Genomic DNA, 23,360 nt, shown 5'->3' on the forward strand with positions numbered 1-23,360 from the left:
AATAACTGGTGACTTAAGAAAATGGAAAGGTAAGCCACAGACTGGGATAAAATCTTTGCAAAACACATATCTAATAAAGAACTTATATCTCAAATACATAAAGAACTCATAAAATTCAACAATAAGAGCACAAATAACCCAATTAAAGAGTGGAAAAATCTGAACAGACATATACAAAGAAGATATACAAATAGAAAATAAGTATATGAAATTACCATTAACATCAGATGTCACTGGGAGTTGAAAATTAAAACAATAATGAGAAACCACTGTACATTATTGGAATGGCTAAAATCCAAAATACTGACAACACTAAATGTTGAAGAGGATGTGGAGCAACAGGAACTCTCATTCATTACTGGGAAAAATACAAAATGTAGCAGCCACTTTGGAAGAGAGTATGGCAATCTCTTACACAGCTAAATATAGTCTTACCATAGAATCCAACAATCGTGCTCTTAGTTATTTGCCAAAACGAGTTGCAAATATATGTCCACACAAAAGCCTGCACACAAATGTTTATAATATCTTTATTGCCAAAAATTGGAAGCAACCAAGATATCTTTTAATAGGTGAATAGATAAATTGTGGCAGATCCAAATAATCAAATATTATTGAGTGATTTAAAAAAATGAGCTATCAAGCCATGAAAAGTCATGAAGGAAGTTTACATGCATTTTGTTAAATGAAAGAAGCCAGTTTCAAAGGCCAACAGATGGACTCTATACATACATTCTGTGCATTCTCTATGCATGCATTCTAGAAAAGAGAAAACTACAGAGACAGTTTTCAGATCAATGGATTCCAGGGGCTTGTCAGGGGTAGAGGAAGGAAAATAGGAGATATTTAGGGATGTGAAACTATTCTGCACGAAAATATAATGGTGAATATATAACATTATACACCTTTCAAAACTCATAGACCTGACCAACATAAAAAATGAACTCTAGTGTAAACTGTGTACTTAATAATAATGTAACAAAATTGTTTTATCAACTGTTAACAAATGTACCACACTAATGTAAGATGTTAATAACAAGTGAAACTGTGGGAAAAGGGATGGGAGATATGGAAATTTTCTGTAGTTTCTGACTTTCCTGTAATCCTGAAACTGCCCTAAAAAAATTAAGTCTATTCAATAACAAAAATAACTGGAAAGATTAAGGGAAAAAAATTACATTGGAGAAAAAAGTGTAAAACTCATATAACATCACAACCAGAGCACTGCAAAAACATTTACAAAGCTAAGAAAATGCTAGCACTGTTACAAATGAAAGTTATGATATATATTTCAATATACTTAGAACTTCTTTGTTAAGAAAGAATGATGGGATAAATATAAGGAAAGTTTGAGTTATGTAAACAAGAACAAATGCACAAAGATCAGGAAGAATTGTGCAACATGGATTTTCAAGACAGAGCATGTGGTCAAATTAAGCCAAGAGGAAAAAGGAGGAGTGAATGGGTGTTGTACATAGGACTACTTTACTCCACAGCTTACTGCCTTCAGCTGTGTTAGTGGACGTAGAGTGCAACTGCTTTTCCCTGGTAGTCAAAACACTAATGTATTGGGGAAAATCAGGTATAAAACAATGGATTTCCACATTCCATTGACATTCCTATTTGCCAATTATTTTTTAAAGGAGTCCTATTACAGAAGCATCATTAAGATGAAAAAGAAAACTACTCTTGATTCTCTATTTCTTTAGCAGAGCAAAATAACTTAAGCTAATCTCTATATATTATACTGTAGCTATGGCTCACACATTCGTGGAGATTGTGCCCAAGGTACCCTCTCATACTCTTTAGATTCAACAGTAAATATAGTAGAGGGCTTAAAGTACACTTTAAATGAAACTATTGAAGGCATTTGAGCAGTAAAACTAAAACCAATTAAATGAAACTTCATTTAAATAGATCACTCTGAACTGAAACATTTTTCTTTGCAGAAAAGTTTACCAGAAAACATGACATCTTATTTTCAATGGGACTCATCAACCAGACCAGCATTAGATCGTTAACTACACTAAAGTGTCATCATGTTCAATTCACTTAGGAGTCCATGTACTGAGATAATTTCTTCACTGTTGACAAAATTCCACACAGTCATTTTCTAATCAAATCTAATTATCCTATTACTATACTCTCTAATCTTATTTCAGCATATTCAGCCTTGGCTTACTTTTGAGATGTCAGATGGTAAAAATGACCTAAAGAAAGACCTCCAAGGGGGAAAAAAATAGAAAACCAGTGGCTTTAAAAAATGTAGGAGTTTAAAATATTCACTACTTAGTTGTAAGACAGGGAATGAGATCATGTACCATTCATTTACAGCAGATTTTTTAGTAGGCTCTTCGGATTACCTTGGGATTATAGAAATGAACTTCCAGAGATCCATGAATGCCTCGCTGTGAGCAAAACATCTGTATATATGTTTTTTTAGGAAGAGGGCCTACATTTCTTAGTGAAATTTCAAAGTCATTCTTATTCCTCCCCCCAGAAAAATGATTAAAACTGTGTATGTAGACAAAAAAAAGTATGGGTAGATAAAAATGACACTCAAATACATAGGAATTCATTGTTTGAAAAATAAAGAGTTGACTTTTGAATATAGCTAATTACCTAACATCATCTAAAGCCAAAAAAAAAAAAAGCATTGGATCAATCTTAAAAAATAGTTAAACCAAAACAAATCTATATTTGTCTTTAATACATTTTTTAAATTTTCACATTTGAAAGATATGTTATCCAACGTTTGAATCAATAGCAATATTCAAATCAAAAAGCACAGCTACATTAAAATATTTTAGTTCAGGAATAATAATCAAATCTCAGCCAAACAAGATGTAGATTATCCTCAAAAGTTGAAAGTAACATATCGGCCTAATAAGTTGAGAGCAAGAAATCAACTAGAGCCAGGATGGAAAGAATTTATGCAAGCTAAATTTTCTGCTGAAAAGAATCCTGAGCTCAATTGTTAGAGGAAATTCTTGTTTTCAGTTTCTTTTTTTTTTTTTTTTTGAGACGGAGTTTTGCTCTTGTTACCCAGGCTGGACTGCAATCGCGCGATCTCGGCTCACTGCAACCTCCGCCTCCTGGGTTCAGGCAATTCTCCTGCCTCAGCCTCCTGAGTAGCTGGGATTACAGGCACGTGCCACCATGCCCAGCTAATTTAGTAGAGACGGGGTTTCACCAGGTTGACCGAGATGGTCTCGATCTTTTGACCTCGTGATCCACCCGCCTTGGCCTCCCAAAGTGCTGGGATTACAGGCTTGAGCCAGCGCGCCCGGCCTCTTATTTTCAGTTTCTTTGTAACAACCTTATTCTAGAATGTGTTCATTAGCGTGGGGCTGTCATGCTTTCTAAATTCCTATAGTTACCATATCTTCTAACAAGATGGACAATTAGCACTTGCAATCTCTGAGATAACAAAAAGCCTTAGTCAGATAAGGGACACTATTTAGAATATAAAAAGAGAAACAGGGTAACGAAGCCGTCTGAAATTAAGCTGAACTATAATTATATAAACTGAAAATTTTTTCTGTCATGTTGACATTTTAATATTTCATCATTATAATTTGGATTTGTATCTGCATAGCTAATTAGATGATATGTTTTTCTGTATTTTACTAAACTATTAATAAATTTATAAAACAACCATATGCACTCACCCAGTAGTCAACATATTTTGACCAAAAAGCAGAGAAATTTAATTATTTTTTTATTTACTCCACTTCTGATTTTATAAGTACATTTACATGAGGTCACACATTACAACAGATAATTAAAAGAAAATAATATATCATTACCTGAGAAACCAAAATTGCAATAGTTAAGGTGATGAAAAAGAACAGATATAAAAGCCTTAAGATCCTATACAGCTATTCATTTTCAGCTGTTAATTTGACTCTGACATCCCTAGTAACTAAAATAAATGCTAATTTTAATTAGTTACATGATTTTCATTGTATATAAGAACAAAACATACCACTTTACCGGGGTTGATTTAAGTGAGGAGGAGAGGTATGAAAGTTTAATTCATGAAACTGGGATTGAAAGAAATGCTTTGGGGGCTATGTCTCTGAAATATAAACTCCTTAGGCATCTTTATATAAGAAATAGTAACTTACATGTTGACCAAGACTTTAGTAACAGCCCTGTAGTAGACATAGAGCAGGTTGTGGGAGCTGGGAGCTGTTTCACATAGAATTATTGTGTATAAGCTGACAGCATAATGTCAAAGCATAGTAAAGGCAATTCTGTTTGGGGAACTTCTAAACAATGCCACCCACATATATACCTTTCTAATAACTTGAATTGTTCTGAAAATAAATCATAGATGCACCACAATATAGATTATCCACGTGTGCTTCAGAAAGGCATTCATATATTTCATGTCTTTCAGCAATTCGTTTGTAAAAGTTGGGCAGCAGATATTGGCAAGAACCTGAAGTGCAAGTATTCTGTGTTTTACCTTTTTGCAATTCTTCATCCCTTCTTTGGCAATGGATAACAAAATATGAATAGCATATTAATCTGTGTTTGTATAGAACTTTGTAGAACTTGCCATATTATTTTGCCATGTATCTCCTCAAGGGCAGAGACCAAACCTCATTTATCTTTGTATTTCGGCATCTAGCAAAGAAAGTGGAGCCTAATGGATTTTTAATCCATTGTGCTTTCCTGAATAAGCCATTTTGCACACTTTTTGAGAGCATCATTACCTTTCATATAGCTTGAAAAGGGTCAGGGTCATGCACCAACTAATACCAAGGAACCTAATTTATAGTCAAAGCTTTCCTTTGGCATCAATTCAGAAGCATTAATGGGAAACACTAGCAACCTTCAAAATGTAAGCATGTGTGTCAATGACATGACAGATCAACATTCACATAAATGATCTATGAAAAAAGAGCCATTTTCTACCTTCTAAACTAAATGAGAATTAAATCTGTAATATCCAGATTTTAAAAATCAGCTTCATGGGCATTCAACATGGAGCCATATTTAAAGTCATAAAATAAAAAGTCAAAGTCTCCAACCATGTTAATAAATTATTGGAGTGGGGCTCATATATCCACAGCAGTATCAGGTAACTTAGTTCTGCTCCCTTGAGCTGGGCCTGCAAAGAGAATGAATAATTGTAATCATAGTGTGGAAATACAGAGTCAACTACCAACTATACCACTGGTCCAGCCAGACAATGTCAAAATCAAAATCAAATGAATCAAATTTATAAAAATTGTTAATACTGTACAGACAAAATGTTTGCATGATTAACCTCTGAATTAATTTTGAATAAATTATTTTTGTAACTGTTTGGAAACATACCTAGGATAATAGATGGAATAAAATGATCTCCTTTCCCACACTCTATGAGTGACTGCATTGCCAGAATACAATATCTCTAGCATGTTGCCACTTTATTTATTTCTATTTATTTATTTATTCTTGAGACAGTGTCTTGCTCTGTCCCCCAGACTGGAGTGCAGTGGCACAATCGATCTCAGCTCACTGCAGTCTCTGCCTTCTGGTAACCAATTCTCCTGACTCAGTCTCCTGAGTAGCTGGGATTACAGGTGCCCACCACCACGCCCAGCTAATTTTTGTATTTTTAGTAGAGACAAGGTTTCACCATGTTGGCCAGGCTGGTTTCGAACTCCTGACCTCAGGTGATCTTCTTGCCTTGGCCTCCCAATGTGCTGGGATTACAGGCATGAGCCACCACTCCCAGCTGCATCTTGCTACTTTAATTGGTCCCAAAACTAGTAATATCTGGCATCACCTAGGAAATTGTCAGAAAAGCACAATCTGAGACCCAAACCCACACCTACTAAATCAGAATCTGCATTTTAGCAAGATCATTGGAGATTCATGTGCATGTTATATTTCAAGAAGCACTGCTCCAGCACAGAGCGCTAATAAAGAATATGGCCCTTGGCAAACTTAAAGAGTCAATAAAACCATAGCCATGGAAATGTCCCTAGAAGAAGATATGTCTTTCACTCTTCCATAGGGGGCAGTTCTCCTACATTTTAGGACATTTTAATAGTTTCAAATAAAAAACAACTTTTAAAAAATGTGGTCTTATATGAACACTCAGTTATACATTGCCTATTTTTTGTAATAGCATTACATTTCCCAAATCAGTAAATCCTGTAAATAATATAATAAAAAACTTTGTCTTCACTTTGTTATTGAATCTAGTTATACTTATTACGTGTTTTCAACTTATTTTGTTTAGATGAATGATGTCCCAATTCTGTATCTACCTTTCCCCCAACCACTCACAGTCCAGTAGTTATAAGGTGAATAATTAAGGTTGTAGGGAATCTACAAGTACTTGCGACTTGTAGGTTCTGGATATAATAGCAAAACATAAATAGAATTGGAAACCCTATAATTGAGTTTGTTGAAACGACCAGACCCCTAAAATAAGGATAAAGAGCAAAGTTTCTGTTGTTTTGTTTTGCTTTGCTTTGCTTTGCCTTCCTTTCATGTCGGTTAGGTTTAGAATCTACATATTCAACACTGGTTAGAAAACGTTAACTGGCAGCTATCTAGTGCTTTATCAGAGCGTTTCCTGGATGCTATTTGTGGTCTTCTAGCTCGCATTTGGGAGCCAGGTCTCACTACGAACCATTTCAGCACTACGGACAGCGCCTAGGCGCCTTCTCCTGGGAACCGAGGGGGATTCAGTTTTTTTTGTGTGGAAGGGGGAAGGGAAAGAGTAAAGAAAAAATAACTCCAAACGACACATTCAGTCTCCAGTTAAACCAATACACCTTTCATTCCTGAATTTTCCTTGCCAGATAAGATGAAACATGTAAGAATTTAGCACCTACTGTTCGACTGAAACGGCTGCCACCAAAGCACAGGAAAATGCCCGCGGCACAGCTAGGAATGCAGCAAAGAGAGCAAAACAAGGATTTCAGCAGTGAATTAATTAAACCCCCACTGCCTTAGTAAACAAAGATAGTGATGAAATCTAATTGCTAACCTTAAGGGTGTGTCATGAGAGAAAAATGAGCGTCTATTTTTTTCTTCTTCTTTTTCCTCTCTTTCTCTTTCTTTTAGCAGGAATAGAGAGAGCCTGTTGCTGCTGGAGCCGATTCCCTTCCCCTCCTCATCTCCCACCTCTTTTCAGTCTCACATACACACACAGACGCTGTCAGGGACACACGCGAGCGCAAATATCTAAACACTGCCACACCGAGGAAATCCATGCACGTTTTCCTGCAAACACACGCGCGCGCGCACACGTACTTCGGCGGGCGCCCACGTCCTCTGTCTCACCGACAGCCACAGACATTTACACTCCTAGGCCAGGAAAGCGCTAGCCAGGGTCCTGTGACTCCACGCAGGTTCCAGAACACGCCTTCTACATTGTTACTGAACCGATCAGCGAACACAGACAAACGTGCCAACACTTAAGTCTACTGGCTGGACTTCATTTCCATGGCAACAAGCATGGAAGGTGAGACATCGCTGCTTGCGAAGTAACTTTCTCCTCCTTCCCTCCGCATTAACTGACAGCGTTCCAAATGCAGGTCCAGATGAGAAGCATGCCCTCATTCTCTTGCATTTCTGAAGCAAAACAGCTAGTGGTGGGGCGGTGGGCGGGGGAGCCAGCAGGTCTGATAAGTTCACATTCTGAAAGGGAAACAGCAGCCCTAATGCTAGCGCCACCGCTGATGCGGCTGCCAGCGGGGGAAAGTGTTGTGTACGTGCAGATTGCTGATGCTTCTCCCATAATGTTTTGTAGGAAGTTTCCATGCTTCTTCGGCTTAGTACGTAGAAGGAGACCTGGAGACAACGCAGAATGATGATGATGATGGTCTAGATTTTTTTAAATGAGATATTTGGAGAATTTTCAGACTAGGTTTCCCAGTGCTTTGGAAGGATTGAGTGTCAGAGTCCTTGAGCCATCAAAAGATTCTCTTGAGAGAAAAATTCTCTTAAGGTTGAAATCTGAGGGTTTGGGGGTGGATACTGGCAGATCCTAAGATGTGGGATCTCTGGAAAGCCCTGAAGTTTATGCATTTCACCATGATGAAGACATCTGGGTTTGTAATTTAAGGTTTTCCTTTGATTCCAACACATTTGATTCTTAATGATTAACTACCTCTGTGCAGATGTGGCTTCAATAATGCTTCTTTTCTCTCTTTTACTGGGATATAATAACCTTTATATTTTGTGTGGAATGTATATACGTATGGAAGTGTTCATTATTTTTTAAGCTGTGTTTTCCTACACGTCTTATTTTATGAAGTTATGAATGTCATCATTAGCAGTAGAGATTATTGTATCTAACTGCCAGTACTAAAATACTTTTCACTTAGAACATCATATTCCACTCTAATAGTTACTATTTCAGGTTTACTATTTGGAATACCATTACTAGATAAATAAACAAGAGGAAAAACCTGTTGATTAAAATTAAACACAGGGGGTTCTTTCTGTAATGGGTACACATTTTTTAACATTGGGTTCTGTAATTGTTCATTATTGTATGATGATTAAATGATTTTATCTGAAAGGTGTGTTTTTATATCTCTAGTAAGGTTATGTCACAGAAGTGAACATCACTAACAATATTCATGAATATGAAAGGCTGCATTCCAGGTATAAAAATACTATGCTTGACTACTTTACAGGGGTATGATTTGTAAGTACTGATGGTAGGAAGACTTTGTTTTTCACTTACTGGCTGCTAACTACAAAGCAACTTCATGAGATTTGGGCTATTTGATATCTACAGGAATACCCTTGGCCTAATCTTATGACTCATCAGTACTTAGAAATCTTAGTGCCTAACAATTGTCATGAAGGAAATGTACTTTCAACCAAGTTACTCATTGCCAAAGTACCTAATCATTTATTCCAGTGAATATGGCTCAAGACAGTATTTTATTATTTGCATCAGTAGTACTAAAAGATACTTAAATATTTTAATCATTCTTCATATTGATCCTGATATTTAAATTGTGCATTGTTGATTTTACCCATTTTTTGTGCTGTAATATACTACAAATAATTTTTACCATTACCCCATTTTACATTCTACTTATTTTTGAAATTTTATTTTTTTAACTATTTTCATATGGATTTTTTAATTTGTGGTTTTGGAACGTCATCTAAATTTTCTCAGATTTCTTTCATTTTCTATTTCCCAGCAAACAGGATATTAAGATGATGCTTATTTAGAGCTAGGTATTACAGTGTTTGTCGTGAAGAGCTCTTCCAACAATTAGAAAGAGTGAAAATGCATATCTTATCTATAACTGTTGAGTATTTTGAATACCTTAGTAATTGTGAAGGAATCAGTTTTGCAACTGGAAACTTATGCTTTTAACAATATGTTGTAGTTAACAATATTTTTATATCATAGTGTTCTCTATATCAATAGAAAAGCAGAAGACTTGGAACACTTAACAGTATATTCTCAAAAACTTCAGATTTGGTGTTGGAATGAGACAAGTTGCTCATTTCACAGAGCAAGTAAAATGGAAAGTTTGGGCAATCATTCGAAAACTTTAGGCCAGAAATACTGGCATTTCAATTGCTACATATATAGTTTAAATTACCAAAGCCATCTATTTGCTGAACATATTGTTAGGCAATTGCTTAACTTTTTACTTCTGTTTGCTTGTGTAGTCACAGCCTGAAGCAATGGCCAGACTTTTTGATCAGCCTTTGCATATTACTTCAGTTGTTCTCCTTGACCTGCATTTTCTTTTCATCTTTAGTATAGACTTTTATGATAAATATAAAAGCCTGTTTTCCCTTTTAAGATATTAATAAAACATTTGTTCTTTCTCAATCCATTTTTTGTTAAAAATGGACATGTTTACAGTTCTTTGAACCCAGGTAAATTTATGTGGCTCTTTCATTAAAAACTGAATATGCAGTCATGTCTTCAATATAGAAAGTGATTCTTCTTATAATTTAACCTTCTGTACCGTTAATTTTTGACTAAGTAAAACTTATTTTCTGTCAAGTGTATTTACCATCTGACTCTGTTTTCTCATTTTCCTCACTCCTAACTCCCATTCAATTTAGTGTCCCTCCTCAACCCTCAACTAAATTTTTATAATGATGAAATAATTCCAAATGCCAACCATAAGACCCTGTTTTCAGTGGTTAGTTTTCATCACCACTGCAGAATTTGACAGTATTTACTAATGCCTCCTTCTAGAAAGCCTGGCCTCCTTTACCGTGGTAAACTTTCTGCTACAGATTTACTCATGATCCTTCTTATATAACTCCATTAGGAGATTCTCCTTGTAGGAGAGGCATTCCTTGAAGCTCCTTGCTAGGCTTCTTCCATCTTTAAACATTTCTGGTAACAGAAAATAGACTTTAATGGAATTACAATAAAATTGGTCTATGGATCAATCTGGAACGAGCCCATCCGGCTTTCTACAAGATAATACTTCCAATATTTGAATCTACCTATTGTCATCTTTGGTCTTCCATTGCCTAGGCAAAACTCAACAATTCTTTTCTTTAAGATGTGATCTGCAAATACTTCCATGTACTGGGCTCTCTCCATCCTGGATACAGTCTTCTACACAAACATTATTTAACAACAATACCTTAAAATATTCTCTCCATCAAAAATTTTATGCTAAACAAAATGATCTAGATTAATGTATTGAAAGCTGTCAATTGAGTACTTACTATGCATCACACATGAGTACTACAAATTCACCAAGTTCAGACGTAAACTCATCATTTACTTTCTAATTCTATACTTTGCTCTTACTTTCTTTGTTTTATAAAAACACTATATTTATACTTGTTCAAGCTTAATAGTGTAGAGTCGTCTTTGATGCTTCCCTCTCCATGGGCCCACTACTTTCTAAATCCTACCGCTCCTATTTTTCTAAATATCTTTCCAACCTCTGCCATCTTCCACACATCTAATCCCTAGTGTAGACCCTCATTGCTTCTCACCTGAACCATTTCTTTCCATGATGCTTTATCTTTCAAAATTATGTCTATTTCAGTCTCATCATCAAGACACTCAGCCTTTAAGCAAATAAATTTCAAACTCTTAGCCTGGCAGTCAAAATACCGGAACCTACCTTTCCAATGCTTGGTTTCCTATACTCCCTCTAGCCTGTACCAAATTGCTCACTGTACTCTGAATAAATCCAGTACATTTCAGTCTTCATATTTATTGTCATGCTCTTTTCTTCTTTTCAGATCTGAATTGTTCTGTTTCTCAAGACTCAGTTTAAATACAATCTCTTGTGAACAAAACTTTCCTGATCCCTCAATGGGTGAAATGTTGATTCCATCTAAACTTGTTTATCCTTTTTGGATCTTCTCTTTTTTCACCAAGATGTTGAAGATAACAATATCAACACAATGTGGGCATTGTGGGAATTAAATAAAATAATGTACATAAAGAAGTATTTTGATATACAATAGATTTTAAATACAAGTTTGTTTCCTCCTCTTTTTTATTGCTTTCGTAGAAGCCTGCATTGCTGTTTTTTCCTTGTATGTACATGGCTCTTCTCTCTTACTAGCTGGAACCTTTTTGAGTAGAGGGGTCCATGTCTACTAGAGCATAGTAGCAACCCAATAAATATTTTTCAATGAAAGTATAGTGAATAAACGCAGTGTCACTTTATATGTGACCTGACTGATGTATTATAACAGTGTTATTACTTTCTATCATTTGTACTCCCATTCAATTTAAGACATTTGCTTTTGTAAGCCACGACCTCATGTCTTTGGCTCATATTAACTTGATTAATGGCAGCTTACAGATTTATTTTACATGAGCTGCCAGGTCATCGTCTCCCCTGTTTGGGATTGGTGCATCTCCTTCCCTCCCACCTAAACATTGGGCTTTAGAAGTGTTTCTATTAAATTTTATGCTGTGTTTTCAACTCAAAATTCTAGGCATCAGACTTGTTTTGAGTCTTTATTCAATGTGCTATCATATTTCATTCAAGCTTTGTCAAATTGAATAAGCTTCACTTCAATATCTTCAACTTAGTTATTGTTAAGAAACACTGAAAACCATGTGTAGATAAAGTCAAACCTTTGTAATACCACACTGGAGACCCATCTCCATGATCACAGAACCCAATATTTATTAGGGTAGTTCAGAGCTATGAATCTACATAAAAATATTATTATCCAGGCATATCTCATGTCTTCCCCACAAAGATATCATGGGAGGCTTTAAATGCATTGCCAAAATAACCAAACCTTGTCCACGCTATTTCCCTGATTCACCATCTTAGTAGTAAACTTTCAAAAAGGAAGTGAACTGGCACTACCTATTAACTCATGTTAACTTGTAATGACTTCTGAAATATTGACAAATTACTTGTTAAATAATTAATTATGGGTTTGCAACAAAGATCAATTCCAAGTTACTGATGCATACTTTTTACAATTTCTCCTTACTCCTCTTGAAAATTGAGACATTTGTCCATGTCCTTGCCTCTGGCAGCAATTTCATGGTCTGTAATTTCTCAAAAGTCTTGAAAGTACATCTCCAAGTCATAAAGTATCTGTTCATGAGAGTGTTAACTCATTTAGTGTGGCTACACATTATTCTACTAAAGTATTTGTCCCCTTACATTGTTTGATTTTTTTTTTTTTGGTCATTTCTAAAGTTCATTCTACATTGGTTAAAAAGACAGAAGTAGATTAAGTAGATGTTTTGTTGTTGTTGTTGTTATTTGATAACATTAAACAGTCTTGTACAAATAAAGGGCTTAATCTTATATTGGTCTATCTCTTGATATGAACATACTGTATATGAAATCCTTCCACCTCAAAGCCTTTGTAAAGGCTGTTTCCACAAAGTTCAAATCTATTCCTCCAAATTTTTCATGGTTCTCTTCTAGACATCATTCAGGGCTAATACTGCCTCCCTAGGGAAGCCTTTGCTGACCTCTTTAACTAAAGGAATGTTGCTTCCTTCTCTTTCCTCTTAACTCGCTTTGCTTTCTTTCGTAGCCTTTATGACTATGACTGCCTACCATAGGATATAGATATGGTTATATAGAGATAGATATTTTTAAATAATTGTGTCTGTCTTCACCACTAGGATGTAACCCTAAGTTTGGCAGGTGCACGTTGTTATCTAGTTCACCACTGTACTCCAGTACCAAGAGCAGTACTGACATCCAACAGATGCTCAATGTATATTTGGTTAATGAATACATGAAAATATTCTTATGTATTACCTCAAGTTCATCTAGGTCTTTAGATTTCTTAACAGCATTCTGAAAGTTTTTGGTCACTTCTCAGATTTTCCCTAGTTTTACTGCATTTGCTCCTATATTTATACCAATAATAGAGACACAGAGTGCTTATAAATTATGTTTAAAGCTGTGAAATAGCCATTTATCCATTCCTTCAAGGTAGTATAAAAATGGTGACTTTATTTATTTATTAACAGTGACTCTGCATATCTATTCATTCTTTATGCCCTTACATGATTCCAAAAGCCTTTGAAGTATCTTACAATACCTTCTTAGTTAAGGGTAACAGCCAAGTAATGTAGAGGGCAGGGACAGAAGAAGAAGTAATTATACCAGAAATCTTTTTTTTTTTTAATTTTTTATTGCATTTTAGGTTTTGGGGTACATGAGCAGAGCAGGCAAGACAGTTGCGTAGGTACACACATGGCAGTGTGTTTTGCTTCCTTTCTCCCCTTCACCCACATTTGGCATTTCTCCCCACCTCCCTCCCCACCTCCCCCCAATAGACCCCAGTGTTTAGTACTCCCCTCCCTGTGTCCATGTGTTCTCATTTTTCATCACCCGCCTATGAGTGAGAATATGCGGTGTTTCATTTTCTGTTCTTGTGTCAGTTTGCTGAGGATGATGTTCTCCAGATTCATCCATGTCCCTACAAACGACAAGAACTCATCATTTTTGATTGCTGCATAATATTCCATGGTGTATATGTGCCACATTTTCCCAATCCAGTCTATCATCAATGGGCATTTGGGTTGATTCCAGGTCTTTGCTATCGTAAACAGTGCTGCAATGAACATTCGTGTACATGTGTCCTTATAATAGAACGATTTATAGTCTTTTGGATATATACCCAGTAATGGGATTGCTGGGTCAATTGGAATTTCTATTTCTAAGGCTTGAGGAATCGCCACACTGTCTTCCACAATGGTTGAACTAATTTACACTCCCACCAACACTGTAAAAGTGTTCCTTTTTCTCCGCATCCTCTCCAGCATCTGTTGTCTCCAGATTTATTAATGATCGCCATTCTAACTGGCGTGAGATGGTATCTCAATGTGGTTTTGATTTGCATCTCTCTGATGACCAGTGATGATGAGCATTTTTTCATATGACTGTTGGCCTCATATATGTCTTCTTTCGTAAAGTGTCTGTTCATATCCTTTGCCCATTTTTGAATGAGCTTCTTTGGTTTTTTTCTGTAAATCTGTTTGAGTTATTTGTAAATTCTGGATATCAGCCCTTTGTCAGATGGGTAAATTGCAAAAATTTTTTCCCATTCTGTTGGTTGCCGATTCACTCTAGTGACTGTTTCTTTTGCCGTGCAGAAGCTGTGGAGTTTCATTAGGTCCCATTTATCTATTTTGGCTTTTGTTGCCAATGCTTTTTGTGTTTTGTTCATGAAGTCCTTGCCTACTCCTATGTCCTGGATAGTTTTGCCTTGATTTCCTTCTAGGGTTTTTATGGTGCCAAGTCTTATGTTTAAGTCTTTAATCCATCTAGAGTTAATTTTGGTGTAAGGTGTCAGGAAGGGGTCCAGTTTCTGCTTTCTGCACATGGCTAGCCAGTTTTCCCAACACCGATTGTTAAACAGGGAATCCTTTCCCCATTGCTTGTTTTTGTCAGGTTTATCAAAGATTGTATAGTTGTAGATATGTTGTGTTGCCTCCGGTGCCTCTGTTTTGTTCCATTGGTCTATATCTCTGTTTTGGTACCAGTACCATGCTGTTTTGATTACTGTAGCCTTGTAGTATAGTTTGAAATCTGGTAGTGTGATGCCCCCCGCTGTGTTCTTTTTGCTTAGAATTGACTTGGCTATGTGGGCTCTCTTTTGGTTCCATATGAAGTTCATGGTGGTTTTTTCAAGTTCTGTGAAGAAAGTCAATGGTAGCTTGATGGGGATAGCGTTGATTCTGTAAACTACTTTGGGCAGTATAGCCATTTTCACGATATTAATTCTTCCTAACCATGAACATGGAATGTTTCTCCATCTGTTTGTGTCCTCTCTGATTTCGTTTAGCAGTGGTTTGTAGTTCTCCTTGAAGAGGTCCCTTACGTTCCTTGTGAATTGTATTCCAAGGTATTTTACTCTTTTTGTAGCAATTGTGAATGGCAGTTCGTTCTTGATTTGGCTCTCTTTCAGCCTGTTATTGGTGTAGACGAATGTTTGTGATTTTTGCACATTGATTTTATATCCTGAGACTTTGCTGAAGTTGCTTATCAGTTCAGGAGTTTTTGGGCTGAGGCGATGGGGTCTTCTAAGTATACTATCATGTCGTCTGCAAATAGAGACAATTTGGCTTCCACCTTTCCTATTTGAATACCCTTTATTTCTTTTTCTTGCCTGATTGCTCTGGCTAGAACTTCCAGTACTATATTGAATAGGAGTGGTGACAGAGGGCATCCTTGTCTAGTGCTGTATTTCAAAGGGAATGCTTCCAGTTTTTGCCCATTCAGTATGATATTGGCTGTTGGTTTGTCATAAATAGCTTTTATTACTTTGAGATACGTTCCATCGATACCGAGTTTATTGAGGGTTTTTAGCATAAAGGGCTGTTGAATTTTGTCAAATGCCTTCTCTGCGTCAATTGAGATAATCATGTGGTTTTTGTTTTTGGTTCTGTTTATGTGGTAAATTACGTTGATAGACTTGCGTATGTTGAACCAGCCTTGCATCCCCAGGATGAATCCTACTTGATCATGATGAATAAGTTTTTTGATTTGCTGTTGCTATCGGCTTGCCAATATTTTATTGAAGATTTTTGCATCTATGTTCATCATGGATATTGGCCGGAAGTTTTCTTTTCTTGTTGGGTCTCTGCCGGGTTTTGGTATCAGGATGATGTTGGTCTCGTAAAATGATTTTGGAAGGATTCCCTCTTTTTGTATTATTTGGAATAGTTTTAGAAGGAATGGTACCAGCTCCTCTATGTGTGTCTGGTAGAATTCGGCTTTGAACCCGTCTGGACCTGGGCTTTTTGTGTGTGGTAGGCTCTTAATTGCTGCCTCGACTTCTGACCTTGTTATTAGTCTATTCATAGTTTCAGCTTCCTCCTGATTTAGGCTTGGGAGGACACAGGAGTCCAGGAATTTATCCATTTCTTCCAGGTTTACTAGTTTATGTGCATAGAGTTGTTTGTAATATTCTCTGATGATGGTTTGAATTTCTGTGGAATCTGTGGTGATTTCCCCTTCATCATTTTTTATTGCATCTATTTGGTTGTTCTCTCTTTTATTTTTAATCAATCTGGCTATTGGTCTGTCTATTTTGTTGATCTTTTCAAAAAACCAGCTCTTGGATTCATTGATTTTTTGAAGGGTTTTTCGTGTCTCAATCTCCTTCAGTTCAGCTCTGATCTTAGTAATTTCTTATCTTCTGCTGGGTTTTGAGTTTTTTTGATCTTGCTTCTCTAGCTCTTTCAATTTTGACGATAGAATGTCAATTATACCAGAAATCTTAAGCTAACCAATGTCACTATAGTTGAATACAAAATTTAACCCTGTACTTCCCGGCACAAACTAATGCCAAAATATATATTGGCTATATATCTTTCCTTAGAAAACAAAAGGAAACTCCCAACATTGTTAGGAAACATCTATTTTCTCTACATTTGAATACTAAAAATAATGTGAGTCTGAGAATGCTAAGTAAACTTGATAGAAAAGAACAAAAACACTGAACTCTGAGGTACTGAGTTTTTATACTTATTTTCAAAGCCAATTTTTGAAATCAAAGTTTACTTTTTCATTTTAACTAAATGTGTTTTCATGCTTTCTGGATATTTAAAAACTAGAGTCTTGTACAAAACTTTATTTGAAGGACTTGATTCCTCAAAAAATATATTCTACAATATATTTAGTTTAATTCAATTAAAATATTTATTGAATACCTATAGGGTGCTGGGAACTGTGATCATTATGTGAAAGTAATTATTTTCCGTTTAAAATGATAAATACTCTTTAATTTACATATCATCTAACGCTCTAAGAACAAAGTATTATTTGGTGTATGATGGACATACTATATTCTAAAGTACACAGGATTTTATATGTGTTAAGTAGGAAGATGCCTTGTTTTAAATTGATAGTAACAAATGAGAGGAATGTTTTATTGCTGCCTCTAAAAAAAATGCCTCTTTTTATTGGTTTATTTGGTTGGTTAGTAGGTTTTCTTTAATTTACATATCATCTAATGCTCTAAGAACAAAGTATTATTTGGTGTATGATGGACATACTATTCTAAAGTACACAGGATTTTATATGCCTTAAGTAAGAAGATGCCTTGTTTTAAATTGATAGTAACAAATGAGAGGAATGTTTTATTGCTGCCTCTAAAAAAATGCCTCTTTTTATTGGTTTATTTGGTTGGTTAGTAGGTTTTAAGAAAAATAAGAATGTAGTAAATGAATCACTGGGTAAGAGTGAACAGACTTAATTCCTCAAATGACCAGCTATGATACTGTGTCTGGGTCTACATTATGCATTTTCAAAACACCTGAATACATTTAGCTAACGTCATAACTTTAGTCAGTTTAGGCTACTGCTAGATGATAAAAAAGGAACTAGTTGAAAAATAAACACATCATTAAAACTGCCCAAGTGCTTTAACTTTTGTGATGTCAACTGTTAAAAGTTAGACTCTCTAGAACCAGACTCTGAGACAGAGCTTAATTTGCTGAATTTTTATTGAGGATTGTCCTTGGGCTCAACACCCATGGAAGAGTGGGAAATTAAACAGGAATGAGCAGAAGTTGAGCTGTGCTATGGATCCAGTGACAGTCTCTACTGAGCCCATACAGAATTCTGAAGCTAAAATAGGTTTTCAGAGCTGCCCTCCTTTGAGTCAAGATGGCCATGGCTTTATCCTAATATATAATCTATCATTGAGTATAGTCTTCCTTGGGAGGTGCCATGACTTTGGATGAAGCAGCTCTCTGCAACCGAAGCAATCAGTGAAAGAGGCTGAGGCTGAAGACTGTTTGCTGGCAACATTCTTTGCTGCTGGGCAACAAGTCCTTCGCTGAAGAAAATCTATTGGGAAACCACAGTGTCCATCAATAAACCATGTTTATTGCCTCCTCTTACCCACATATCCCCTAAAATATCCACATGTTGCAGCCCAGCAAGGTTATGCTCTAGTAAAAAATAAATGAACAAGTGAGTTAGCTGAATCACCTCTTTGGTCCAACATCTCCATACAGAAACATCCTGCTATTCAATTTCTCCATCCATTAAACAAATGAACCAGCAAGTGTATGGATCTTAACAAACGACTTTTAATTGACAAAAGCAAGAAAATTAGACATTTAGACAGCAGAAGAAGTTCCAGTTAAGTCTCAGAGTCATTAAAGATTCAATCCAGTCTTCTATGCCTTTTACAGGACAAATAGTACAACCAGAGCTCAACCTTCAGGAAGATCATTCTCAGCCAATAAATGTCCCTATATTTAAAAAAATAAAATCTTTTCACTACACTATATTGATTAGGACAAAAAAATGATTTAGTGGAAAGAAACTCAACAGGGGTTTGAACAATAGTTTTTCCCTTTACTAAACAAAAAAATCAAACAATGAACCTAAGTCACAATTATTGAATATTTCTGCCACTCAAGCTTTGAAGATAGAGTTTTTTTGTAATCCAAATCATTATAAAAAAAAAACCAATTGATATTAATTGGTGTATTACTTGCAGAATAATTTTGAAAGCTACCAGGCCTGCTTTTATTACTCTCTTTCTCCATTCCTTACCTCCATCCTTTGTTCTGTCTCAGTTGTTTTCTGAAAATTAGGTCCAAAAATTATCAGAAAAAGCAACAATAAAAAAGAAAATACCAATTGTCTATCATTCACAGTTATTAGATGAAAAGCTATTTGGTGACAGTCCTCTCTAAAGGGTGACTGTACATCAGTAATTTATTTGGTTAATTAATTTTTATCTTTATTTGTAATTCATTTAACTAACTTAAGGCATCAAATGGGAAAAAAAGCCTATTGTGTTTCAGTTCAACATATAATTTCTGACACTTTAGTGCTAGTTTTAGAATCTCAGCACAGTAGGGAATTCGGAGCAGAAATCTTGTTGGGAGGGGGACTGGGGAGCTTGTCTTGAAGTTGAATTTGCAGATAAACCATATTGTTTAACTTGGATTTTATGTCTACTTAGGGTGTTCTGAAAACTAATGGAGATGGTGGGGAGGTGGCTAATGGTCACAGCCACTGCTGCTTATTACTTGCAAGCTGCTCTGTTGGGCACTGCCTGCATTAATGTAATTTTTATGACATAATTCCTGTCTTTAAGAAATTGACACTCAGTATATCCAGTGGTAGTGAAGGAAAAATAACGTAAGTACATACATATAAAACCTAAGGGGGTAAAAAATAGAGAAGTCATTATGTCTGTTTAGAAGAATAAGAATGTATATCAGTCAAAATGGCACTGGAAATAGACCTTGAAGTTTGGACTTTAAACAGCTTGAGCAGCTTACATACTATGATTATTTATGTTACCTACATGTGCAAATATGAGGTGAAAATTAGATGACAATTTGGATCAAAGAAGCAGATATCTAACTGTCTAGCAATTAATCAAAATATTTTAGGGCTGATAATTTGAATATCCACACTCACACTTGATTAATTTAGCATATATAGGGACAGTCTTAGGCGTCCACAAAGGTAATTCTCCAATTACAATAGTTAAAAGTAGCATCTCCAGTGCTAATTTGATTCTGATCAATGTTTTCAAACATTTCATGAGTTCAGTCAAGAAGGTCTGCAAAATGTCAGATTTTATTAAGCAACAACCTACCCAATACCATACAAGGATAACACTAAACTGAGTCCAATTTTGTACCTAGGCCAAGAGTTGATTCCAGATGGAACTGTGAAGACCCACAACGATGTGCCCGTGAATAATGAGTAGTACCTACTGTGGCAACTCTTCAGCTAAGATGAGTGTCAACGAAGTATCAGCTTTCTCATTGACTCTGGAGCAAAAAACTGGCTTTGCTTTTGTTGGGATTTTGTGTATCTTCTTGGGACTGCTTATTATCAGATGCTTCAAAATCCTGCTAGACCCATATAGCAGCATGCCTTCCTCTACATGGGAAGATGAAGTTGAAGAGTTTGATAAAGGGACATTTGAATATGCACTCGCGTGAGAGTTCCAGCTATACAGTTTTTATGGTTGCACCATTGGGACACATTCTGGATACATTTGTAATTACCTTGCGTGTGTGTGGGAGAGGCTCATTTTGTGTGGCGAACTCAATAAACATCTGTAACTGATTTCTTCACCATGCTGAGCAAATGATAAACTATTGTTGGGATTCCTCATTTTCCTCTGTCTCCACTTGGAGGTTTCCAGAGAATCGAGCATAAGGATGGCTGCAGCTATGTTTACCACCTTTATTCTTGTTTGAACAACTGCCTTGAATTTCTGCTTCCTTTCTTGTGCTAATAAACTGTGCAAAAGGCATCTTGCTCTCTCCCCTCAGACACCCTCTCTGCATTCCAGACTCAGGCCCCTTTAGCTTTAGTGAGTCAGGTTTTAAACATAAGAAAATTTAGTCTGAAGAATAATCAGAATATTATTTCTTTAATAATAGCCATAGGTCAAAAAGATTCACAGATTAAAAAAAAACTCAAAAACTAACATCCAAAGCCTACAAGTAGTCATAGGCCCTAAAGGTCTCCAAATTTCACAAAGCCTTGACCCTCCTATCTCTTCTCTTTATTGAATTTCTTGAAGTAAAGTCCCATAGCTTGGAATCCAAACCAGACCTGCCTCATACTGATGCTCCCTCCACTTCCCCTTGCATAAATAGAATTTAAAAGGGAGTTTCCAGCATGACCTAGTAGAAAGAGTACTCTAAGCAGAAACAAACACAGTCTCAGCTGTGCCACCATTAGAGCTATGCTCTGATGGGTAAGTCATCTTGTCTCTGTGGGCTTCAGGGAAGAGGATTGTTAATATCCTTTCCAATTCTAGTGCCCTATGAATGCTACAAATGTACCTGAAAACCCAGAGATCTGAAATGAATGAGGATTTAATGTATCACGAAAAATTTTTCAGATTAGGAGCCTAAACACAGAGATTTGAATTCGAATGTTAGCTTAGCCAAGAACTAGCTTTACGACCCAGAAAGTTACCTAAGGGGAACCTATCTTCCAAAATAGGAATTAAGAAACCCATGTTGCATATCGTCAGGAATATTTAGAGGGTCAATTAGATATAAAGAATGTGAAAGCAATTTGTAAACCATAAAACAGTATCTACACATACTTTGCTATCATTATTTATTATCCTCATCAGTAGCAGTAATAGAGATTCTCAAACTCTAAGAAGCAATGGCTTAGTATAAATTATTCACTCTCTAGTATTTCATTCTCTTCAATTGAGAAGTAAAAAGATAAACTGATATAGTTCTAAAAATTCTTTCCAACTACCAATTTCTGACTCTCTATGAGTCAGAATGGAAAAACATAGCAGAAGATAAACACAAAAATATTTATGTCCTTTGAAAACACAGAACTGCAAAACATACCAAGAAGAAACAAGAGGAATATTACCAAGAGTTAGCACTAAACTCGTTACTTTCAATTTGTTTGATAGTCTTATCAATTATTTGAGTTTGGGACTACTATTTTCATTTTATTTTTAATCTTAATTTTGAGAAGAAAAACTGAAGCTGAGAGAAATTAACTAACTTCCCAAGGTCATCATAGCTAGGGAATGGTTAAGTTTGGGATTGAACTTGTGCAGTTTAATTTCTTCTGTATCCCTGGACAGTGTCTTCAATACTTTTGCATAGCTTACAGACATGCTTACTGCTCAAGTCTATGGCATTTCAAAACCAGCTGTCTCTGTATGAGATTCCTTGATTCTTTCCATCTCATAATTGATTTAGAACATATCTATAATTAGCTGTGGCTCTTCTAGACCAAATTCTCACCTCAAGGAGGCTCTTTGTACCCTAATTGGTTCAAGAATGTAGGCCTGGTACACCTCATAGCCAGTTAATAACTTGGCCCAAGAACAGGTCACTGGTCCAAGTTCAATTGAACATACTGAAAGCTGTGTGTGCCGGGAAACTGGACGTCTCTTTGGAGACCAAGGCTTTTAAACTACCAGGTGTTTCATTTGTCTCCCAGAGAAGACCCTCCATTTTGCTGACTAGAACAACACAAGGCCAGACCTTTATTTCAAAGGAAGAAAGACCCTTACAACCAAGAGGCAGGAAAACTTTATACAATATGAGCATTGTTTCTGGAAGTTCAATTCCCATAAGCTTTTCAAGTATATCAGCTCTACCGTAATATTATTTCCAAATCCACTAAAGAAAAATTCTATTAACCAAAAGAGTCTTCATCTGTGGTTTTTATTCGTGGTCTTGGGTGCCTTAGATTTTTTTTGAGGAGGTGGAGGCAGTAAGAAAGTCAGCATCTGTAGTTTCAGAACCAGAAACAAGATCAAAAATATAAAAGACTGGTTACAATGTGCAAACAACATGAAGTGTTAATTATCTAGGAATAGATGTTCAATGTCACACCTGGATCAGCCTCTAGCTTTCCCTACCCGAAAACGTTGTCAGAAACGACAGGAGGAAAGACAGAGGAGCATACCTCAAGACAGCTTGCTTCTGTTACCTTTCCCGCATGTCTGAAAGGCCTAAGTCAGATTCACCTTTCAAGGTTGGCTTTACGGATGGTATAATTTCATCCATATCCCCGAAAACCATCTCCCATTTGTTCCAGGATGCCCGAATCCCCTTAATAGAGAACAAAGACTTTCATTTCACAGTGAGAGATAAAAGGCTTAGAATGAAAATGTCTGGTTGATGTAAGACCAAGACTAAAACAAATTCATACTACTCTGAAGTCAGGCAGTCAGTCAGAAAGAATAAAGAAATCAACTGGTATCAGAAGTATTCACAGTCGCTGGCAGAGGAAAAAGGCTGCAGAGTAAATAAGTGGCTCCCCAAAGGGTTGGAGGATGTCAGCTCCTGGCTTCTGTCCTGGTCTGGTGAATGGAACTTGTTTTGGGTCCCAGCCCCATCCTAGCTGTCCCTTGTCTTGATCTAAACAACCAGCCCCACCCAGTTGAATTTGAAATGTGCCATTCCT

At 36.2% G+C, this 23,360-nt stretch overlaps 1 protein-coding gene and 1 long non-coding RNA gene across 7 annotated transcripts; one reads left to right on the forward strand and one right to left on the reverse strand.

Annotated features, from left to right (window-relative positions):
- Positions 1-3,708: 3,708 nt before the first annotated feature.
- On the reverse strand, positions 3,709-7,416 carry LOC144577337 (uncharacterized). 2 transcript variants are annotated; one of them, XR_013520966.1, is made up of 4 exons: positions 7,267-7,416; positions 7,001-7,070; positions 6,846-6,897; positions 3,709-5,122 (listed from the first exon to the last, which is right to left on the reverse strand). It is a non-coding gene; the product is annotated as an uncharacterized LOC144577337 (long non-coding RNA). The 2 variants fall into 2 exon arrangements; XR_013520967.1 differs by lacking the exon at positions 6,846-6,897 and having other exon boundaries at positions 7,001-7,416.
- On the forward strand, positions 7,273-22,596 carry CTXN2 (cortexin 2). Of its 5 annotated transcripts, none has more exons than XM_078334205.1 (2): positions 7,273-7,499; positions 20,093-22,596. In XM_078334205.1, exon 2 carries the CDS (start codon positions 20,150-20,152, stop codon positions 20,393-20,395), a length of 246 nt encoding a protein of 81 aa, XP_078190331.1. In that variant the 5' UTR covers positions 7,273-7,499; positions 20,093-20,149; the 3' UTR covers positions 20,396-22,596. The 5 variants fall into 5 exon arrangements, with proteins under 5 accessions (XP_078190331.1, XP_002753484.1, XP_035115488.1 ...); XM_002753438.7 differs by having other exon boundaries at positions 7,273-7,477; XM_035259597.3 differs by having other exon boundaries at positions 7,466-7,550.
- Positions 22,597-23,360: the final 764 nt, after the last annotated feature.

The sequence above is a fragment of the Callithrix jacchus genome, chromosome 8, assembly GCF_049354715.1.
Source record: "Callithrix jacchus isolate 240 chromosome 8, calJac240_pri, whole genome shotgun sequence".
Taxonomy (NCBI): Eukaryota; Metazoa; Chordata; class Mammalia; order Primates; family Cebidae; genus Callithrix; species Callithrix jacchus.